The following is an 8862-nucleotide window of genomic DNA, read 5'->3' as shown; positions in this document are numbered from 1 at the left end:
TTCTTCTTCTTCTTCTTCTTCTTTTTCTTCTTCTTCAGGTTTCATGTCTGGAGTAGACAGTGACGATCATGGTACCCTATTCCTTTCTGTTGTCCGTCTTCTTGATCAGCTCAGTTTTGCTCTAAGCGTTATTCGTTGCAAAGTTATTAAGGCCATCTGTGTATTATGTTGTTCTTTTTCTCCATCTGCTCTTAATTTCCTCTTTCTTTCCACACAGCAGCAGTTTCTCTAGTCCGTTTTGATCTATTTGAGAAGACTTTGTACTGATGGGTTTTATTATAATTTCTTAACCTCTCATTCGGAGCACTTCTCTCTTTGTTTTCCTCTCTGTCCATGAAATTCTGAATACTCTCCTTAAAGCCGCATTAGGGTTAGGGTAGCCATTACCATACGCCGTTCCTAACCGTAATGAGAACTCTTCCCTTGACACCAGAATCCACCAATATAAGAATTTAATAAAGAACGCAGGTCCGGAAGGTTGCCCTAAATGCCAGTGCTTAAAATCGGTGTCTTGTCTAAATGAATGCCTGTCTTATACAAAGCACGCTGTGTATTCACTGGTGTAGACTTGTGTTGATTTCTACACGTCACCAGGGTCATTCCACAAACTCAAGCCACAATTAATATAAAGCCGAGGGCCGAACTGGATGAACACTAATTGAACAGTGAAAAACTTCACCTTTTTCAGCAATGCTATGAATCTAAACAGACAAAAGACACAGTAATAACAAATCAAGGTAGGCCTAAAATACATGAAATACTAGTGTCCGCTTTATTGCCAATTTTTCAGAGCCACATGTTTCCCTCATACTTATGGTCTGTTAAATGTGCACCATTCTATTCCAGATGAAGTGGCGTTGGTAGCCTAGTGGTTAGTGGTTAGGTTACCGGACTCGTAATCTTGAGTTCGTGAATTTGGGGGTTCGAGCCTCAGCTCCGTTAAAGATCGTACATAACAAGATAGTTCACTCAGCCAAGAAAGTCTCCGCGGAAGTCTGGGCATTGCTTCAGATGGCGCTGCGGTCTTTGTTTTGAAGCTCTCTTTTGTTTCTCCAGAAGAAGAATATGAATAGCACAGTTCGATGGTTTCACTTTTATTGTTTTTCACACAAGTAAGGCAATTCTTTTCGCAAAGTCCACGCTTTTTCGAAGATGGCACCACCACATTTTGAGGGCACTTTAATAATTGGCTCAAAGAGAGAAGTGAACTACAGATGTATCTTGTTATACACGATCTTTGGCTCGTCCGACGTTGTGTCCTTGGGAAAGGCATTTTACACGAATTTCCCATTTGCTTTGGTCCTCTCGGTGATGAACGTTAAACTTGGAGGTCCCGCCTCTTAAACAACTTAATAATGTTGACAGGGGCGTTAAACCTATACCATTTCACCATTTTCATTTATTCCAGATGGCGACCGTGGCTCCAAATAAAGTCCCGTCATACTTGGGCCCATTTTCAACTTTGGTTGAATACATGGGCAAAACATACCCCAAAGGCTGTTATAATGTGTAAGTAGACATTTATGAGGCAGCGTGGTGGAATCAGGCTCTCGTCAAAATAATGAAATCGAAGAAAACAGCAGTTTTCTCCCTGCTTAGAAATTTTTATCGAATTTTTGTGTTTTTTGCTCAACACATTTTATGTCCATTTACAAACACATTCCTTTGAAGATTTCACCGAAAACGTTGATTAAAGGCACAAAAATATAAATTTACAGTTTCCATGGACTCTCCATCTTTGGAACTTTCCAAGCTTTGGCGGCCATTTGATCACTAATTTTACCTCTTAAATCAGGTGACCCCCACCCCCTTCAATCCAAAATATCTCCACTTCTATTGAAGATGGATGGGTAGTTTTTCATTGAAAGAAAGACAAATGAACAAGCTTTAAGATGACACCAATAACTCAATATGCCCAAAAAAATTGACGAGAGCCTGATTCCACCACGCTGTCTCACATTTGATGAAGTATAACGTGGAAGCAACTAGAATCTAGTGGGGGTGGGGGGTGGGGGGTTGTGAAGAGTTACTCAAAATCAAATCCGAATTTTTTTCAACCGTTTGCTCAAGCATGGGGTAGATCTACTTATAAAATGTATTTCATTCTGATTGTTTATCATGCCAAAATTGTTAACTGTTATTTAAGTGAGTTATTTACTGACAAGACGTTGGCATGGGAGTCCTATTTATTTTAGTTCTAAGCAAGGACATCAGGTCAGGGTGAACGATTCTCTGATATGTATAGCAAGTTGCTCTGAAGGTTACAGGAGCTAACCTATAGCAAGTTGCTCTGAAGGTTACAGGAGCTAAACAAAAGAACATATCAAACACAATAAGAACATTCGGGTAATGGTGAATGTGATTTGGTGAAATAGATGTGATTAAAGGGGAGGGGTGTGTGTATAATATATTAATATATACAAACAAGCTGCCATGTTCGTTTGAACTTGGGGTATTGTGTCTTTCCCAAGAAGGCATCCCAGTGATCGCCACCAACCCCCCCCCCCCCCCAATCTAAACCCAAATTTACCACGACAAACGACTTATGTATTATCTGTGCAGCTTTTTAAACACTGAGGCGCTGGTGTTCACATTTGTGAGGCAGCGTGGTGGAATCAGGCTCTCGGCAAATTTTGGGCAGGTAGAGTTATTGGTATCATCTTAACGCTTGTTCACTTGTCTTTATTTGTAGAAAAGAAAATATCCATATATCTTGAATACAGGTCGAGATATTTGCGAAAGAGTGGGGGTCACCTGTTTTCTGAGGTAAAATTAGTGAGAAAATGGCCGCCAAAGATTAATTATTTCCTTAGCCTAAGAGTCCGTTGTAACTGAAAATTTACTTTTTTGTGTCTTTAATCAAAGCTTTTCAGAAAAATCCACTCAGAAATGAGTTCCTTAATGGGTATAAAATGTGTTGAGCCAAAAAAAAAAATTTGATAAAAATTCACAAAACTGCGGAAAAATGCAAGTTTCTTCACTTTGATTATTTTAACAAGCGCCTGATTCCACCACGCTGCCTCACATTTTTTAAAGTGGAAGTGAAGGGCAATGACTATTTAAGAGTAGCCTATTTGATGGCGATAAATAGAAATTTATTTTTAAAAAACTACAGTTTTATTCATTCTTAAACTTAAAATGAAATTCTGGCCCCCTCATGTTCTTACGAATATTGGATACTGCTTTCATTTAGATATTGAGGGTTAAATAGTTTGTGGTTTCTTCTTGAAAGGGCCACAAAGGACGGTGCCGCTATTTCACCCCCAACCCCACCCCACCCCCCACCTCTCCCTGCTCATTGTCAGCTCAACTTAACTTACGGCCAGGTTTTGCCCACGAGTGACTAAACTAATGTAGTGTCCTTGGGGAAGGCTCTTAACACGAATTTTCCTCACTTCACCCAGGTGGGAATGGGTACTCAGCTTTTGACAGTGACAGTGAAAGATCTTGTCAGTTTCTTTATTTTTGAGCTTTTAATCTGCTGCTTGCACTGTATGCTTCCCGGGAAACTGAGAATGCTTCTTAGTGGCGTCGGTGGCCTAGTGGTGAGGCTCTCGGACTCGCAACCGTAAGGTCGTGGGTTCGAATCCCGTCAGGGGCCCGACATTGTGTCGTTGGATTTTCCTCACTTCACCCAGGTGGAAATGGGTACCCAGCTATAGACAGTGAAAGATCTTGTCAGTTTGATAGTGTTTGAGCGCGTGAAATCCGCAGCTTGCACTGTATGCTTCCGCGGAAACTGAGAATGTTTCTGAGTGTTCTCAGAGGGTCTGCTGGGGTAATAATTGTTGTAAAGCGCATAGAGCAAGCTCTTGAGCATGGATATGCGCTATATAAATGCAATTATTATTATTATTATTATTATTATTATTATTATTATTATTATAGTGTTATAAGGTCTGCTTTGGTAAAAATAATATAGTGTAAAGCGCATAGAGCTTGCTGTCGAGCGGGGATATGCGCTGTACAAATGCCCTTTCGCAGAGTTTGTTGCGGAAAAAAAGCTTTCACGTTTTTGGCATTTCAAGTTTGATCCACTACTTTTATCAAATTTTGATTTTAACAGGCTCTTTGTTTTGTTCAATCGTTCTGCCAGTTCTGAGTTACTGATTTAGAGCCATTTTATGACGTTTGGCATAATGTTCGAAATGTGAGCATGGGTTGCTAACACCTCGCTACTCTAAAATTACAAGTTTTTATCTGCTCAGTACCTAGTTTTAGGAAAGATAGCTTTGGGTTTTTTGGGGGGGTAAACTTGACATTTAAAAAATTGAGTTTTACAACATGTCAAACTTTTCCGAGTGCAATTTTTTGAAATCTTGATAGCGACTCCGAACAATCTTATAAATTTGAGAGAGCAGATACGCGGAGAACATATTTTTTGGGTCTCTGACCTCATGGTCTTCTCGAAACGGCCCAAAATGTGAGATAGAACTTTGTAATTCTAAGGTGGCGCATGCGTTACAACGGAGTGGTTCAGATTAAAAGCTTTTGAACCAACTGTCTTAACGGTGACGAGTTTATCAAGGTGCAACGATAAAGTTATTATTGTGTGGGCTTCTGGATTTGCGTTCTTTGATATTCCTATTTGTCAAACGGGTAAACACTCATCATCATCATCATCATCATCATCATCATCATCATCATCATCATCATCATCGTCGTCGTCGTCGTCGTCGTCGTTGTCATCATCATCATTGTAAAAAAAAAAAAGCATAAGGAACGGGAAGAGTGTCGTGATTAGATCTAATTTTTCACCGGGAAATAAATTAAGTTTTGCAATTATTTAAAGCATTGGGAAAAAATAATAATTGAAATTACCAAAGATTATTAAGTAGGCCTATGGAATGTCAATATTCACCAATCTTTTCATCCGTGTCTTTCTTTCGCAGAAGTGTCTTTCTTCTAGCTGTGCATTCTTTTGAAGCTGCGTATGCTGGAAAGCTGTGCCTGTAAGTTGTCACTAGTGTTTTGTCTATGTGTACATTGAAAGTTGCATTCATTGAATTTACAGGGTTTGGCCTGGTCTTTTGTTTTAGTAAGGTTTTACGGCGCTTGCAACTGCATAATGTCATAATATGAACGCCAAGGGGGTGTATGTCAACAGAGAAGTTCTAACGGGGAATGAGGCTTACTCTGCTCACCTCTCTAGCCTCAACAGCACAAAGTTTGCTTCGGCTATAAAGGCATCCCCGAAATAGCAGTTCACAAGAAAGTGACAAACATACAAAAGAAGTAAAGGGAAAATGACGATAGTAAGGATGAGGAAAGAAAAGGCAGCAGTTCCCTGGCCTGGTCTGAGGTTTGGGTATAAGTTAAGTCTGACAAACATGAATGTTGTAGGTCGATTATTCTGTACATATTCTCTTAAGAGCCACAAGGCTGCAGGTTGATAGGGACAAAAATTGGCTTTATTTTTATCGGTAGTTAATTTATACTCCATTTTTACTGTCTTACTCAAATGCAAGTTTCAAAAGGGTTGCGTGTTTGATTTTCTTCGACCCTGGCATAAATTATGAATTCTGATTGCAGTTTTCCAAGAGTACATTTATTTTCTTTTACATTAAACAGAAATGACTATTTCGCTAATTAAAAAAAAAGACAAATTCTGACCTGTTTATCGTATTATTTGTAGTGTGTATGTAAAATTGTACTTTTAGTTATGGCAGAATTCCAATGTGGATTATTACAAAAGTAGGAACCATGCCACAGAAGTTTAAATCTGACAGGTTTAGCTCCCTACACACACGACATATTCCGGATAACTCTAGATGGCGTGTGTTGGCGTTGACCTTTAGAAGTTACTTCCTGAAAGTGTTGTCCTTGGGAAAGGCACTTTACACGAATTTTCCTCACTTCACCCAGGTGGGAATGGGTACCCGGCTATAGACAGCGAAAGATTTTGTCAGTTTGTTAGTGTTTGAGCGCTTATTCAGCTGCTTGCACTGTATGCTTCCCGGGAAGCTGAGAATGTTTTGTAGTGTTCTATGTCTGCTGGGGTAATAATATAGTGTAAAGCGAATAGAGCCTGCTGTTGAGCGGGGATATGCGCTATACAAATGCTATCTATAATTATTATTATTATTATTATTATTATTATTATTATTATTATTATTATTATTTTTATTATTTTTTAAAATTTTTAAAAAAAATTATTATTATTATTATTATTATTATTATTATTATTATTATTATTATTATTATTATATTATTATTATTATATTATTATTATTATAGTCAATAATGTAGGCCAGAAGGGTTTTTTAATGTTTTGTTTTGGTAAGTTTTACAGCACTTGAAACACAATTAGATCATATAACTTATAAGTGCCGAAGATTAAAAGTGCTGCAAAAGAGTAACAAACACAAATATGGAGGAGAGATAAGGACAAAAGATGCCTGATAGGAAAGAGAATCAAACCACACCAGAGCACTCGCCAACCACTCACAAGGTCAGCAGGTTTGTGGAAAAAATACGTGTGTTCTTTTCTTCTCCCCAGCGACCGCGGCCTCAGCGCCGGAGCGACCGCCAAGTGGACAGCATCCACCCTCCTATTTGGAGTATCCTCACTGGCCAGATTGTGGCGGGCGAGACCGGCTGTGAAACTTGCATAGTAATAATTTATTAATATTACCACAGTTGCTTGTCTTAATTAACATCATACTAACTGATACAGATGTACCAATTAATGGTTTAATTAGTATTTTTTATAACTGTTAGGCCTACAGATGTGTCAATTACTGTTTTACTTGATATCATAATAACTACAGATGTATCAATTAATGTTTTATTATAATAACTGATACAGATTACGAGGGCAGTTAGCAAACTAAGGTTGAAATCGCAATATTATTATATATATATTATACAATCTTAGAAATATATTATGTATCACTCCCTCTGGATTGCAAAGTTATACCAGAATCTGACACGTTTGGCCAATTTGAGTTACTAAGACCATGATGCCAGAAACAAAATGTTCTAGAAATCTATCTGCTCTGTCAAAATGGTAACATTATTCGGAGTCGTTATCGAAATATTCAAAGAATTGCATTCGAAAAAGTTTGACATAATGTTAAACTCAAAATCTTTGGCATCAAATTTCTCAAAAACTAGGTATAGAGCAGATAAAATGTTGTAATTCTGAGTTAGCGAGTTAGCAAACTATGATTGAAATTATAACAGATGTTTATACAATCTTATGTTTGCTGAAGGCAATGCCCACTTCTTGCTGTCACATCTTACCAGCTGATCAGAAAAAAGTTCGCTCAAAGAAATGTTAATAACTTTCTTCTTTATGATCCAATTAAAATCATGACCCGCGTGGAGGCAGGGTCCTACGGTAGAGGTGTTTGGAGTCAAACAGTTTTTACATACAAAAAGAAATAATGACAACGAGTTTCTCAATCCCGTTGCTGTGTAAAATGCCCCAACATACCTACCACTGTACTATCTACCTACTTAGGTCCTCCAATCACTTGTCTTGGCCCGATAGAATAGGCTAACACTAACACCGTCACCGTCATATTAGCAGAGACTGTGCCCACCATTTCGGAACTTCACGGTGACTGATGGTAGCTGTGGGGAACGGGATGGAAGGTGCCCACGTCCCTCATCGTGACTCATTGGAGCAGAAGGCGTCTAGGACTAACGTTAACTATATTTTTAAAAACCCAGCTTACAGCAGATGCATTTAAAAAAAACAATTCTAATGAGGCGGGGATGAATCTGGAAGATTACAGGCCACATAATACAGGACAACCGGGAGCTGGCAATACAATTTTTTTTAAAAACATGTTTATTGTATAATATCTTTCTTTTTTATAAACATTACTTATGTAGAAGTACATGGACAGGTTGAGGTCAAGAACTACGCCAAGGATTTTTTAAACTTTGTTACTTATCCCAAGACCATTCTGCTGTCATCTCGGTCAAGAAAAGTACTTGGAGTACTAACTTTGTCACTTGTCTGAATGTTGTGGCCTCTTACTTTGGTATTTATTGTGTGTATGTGCGTGTGCGTGTGCGTGTGTGTGTGTGTGTGTGTATGTGTGTGTGTGTGTGTGTGTGTGTGTGTGTGTGTGTGTGTGCGCGCGGGCATACGTGCGCGTGTGTGAGTGTTGTGTTTGTGTTTTTGAGTTTTTGTGTCTGTGTGTATGTTTATTATGATGCTATGTGCAATCAGTATGATGTATGGGAATTTCCTTAGCATTTGGCACATTGCGTTTAAATTTACATATACATGTACTGCTGTTCTTCCATAGCGTGATGTCTTGTAAACATTGGTTTCTTACTTCAACCATGGTGTCGACATCGCCAATGTTACCAGCAATATACATTAACATTTGAGTGTTATCTGCATAGAGATGGTCTTTCATTTTGTGTTTTTTAAAGAACTGTATCTCTATAAATATTGCCTTTTGATTTAGAAATCGAGTTTCATTAACTATGGTTATTGATTAAGAGTGCTGAAATGAATAATTCGTCTTTGTCTGCATGTATATAGGTCAGTAGTTGAGAATCATGTGTATGTGTCTATGAAATGTGTGCGAGTGCTTGGCTCTCTTTATTTCTATTACCGGGTATTAGAAGAATAAACAAGGCTTTGCAATTGCTGTTGCTGGGTCACATTTTAAAAGATGAGTTGGTACAGGTTCATGTTTAGCTTGGTATCACATGTATAAATAAAGTCCATTTTGAACCTTTTTGTTTGATCTGATTTATCAACAGATCTTGCTTTATTCACTTTTACAAACCAAAGAGGCGATGGTAACATAAGATCATTTCTAACTCATTCATACAAACACAGACACACAGACACATACAGACTCTCTCTCTCTCTCTCTCTCTCTCTCTCTCTCT

General features: G+C 38.3%; 1 protein-coding gene across 1 annotated transcript in view; it reads left to right on the top strand.

The window, feature by feature from the left end:
- LOC101856470 (uncharacterized membrane protein C688.16) overlaps window positions 1-7060 on the top strand; it is a 9208-nt gene extending 2148 nt beyond the window's left edge. Inside the window, exons 2-4 of the mRNA XM_005109715.2 lie at window positions 1409-1509; window positions 4893-4952; window positions 6500-7060. Of these exons, the coding sequence (XP_005109772.1) occupies window positions 1409-1509; window positions 4893-4952; window positions 6500-6614 (276 nt within the window). The 3' untranslated portion in view covers window positions 6615-7060. The remainder of the gene's footprint in view (window positions 1-1408; window positions 1510-4892; window positions 4953-6499) is intronic.
- The last annotated feature ends 1802 nt before the right edge of the window (window positions 7061-8862 follow it).

This window comes from Aplysia californica, unplaced genomic scaffold, assembly GCF_000002075.1.
Source record: "Aplysia californica isolate F4 #8 unplaced genomic scaffold, AplCal3.0 scaffold00808, whole genome shotgun sequence".
Taxonomy (NCBI): domain Eukaryota; kingdom Metazoa; phylum Mollusca; class Gastropoda; order Aplysiida; family Aplysiidae; genus Aplysia; species Aplysia californica.
Note: the sequence above shows the minus strand (reverse complement) of the source record. Positions and strands in the feature narration are given on the sequence as shown.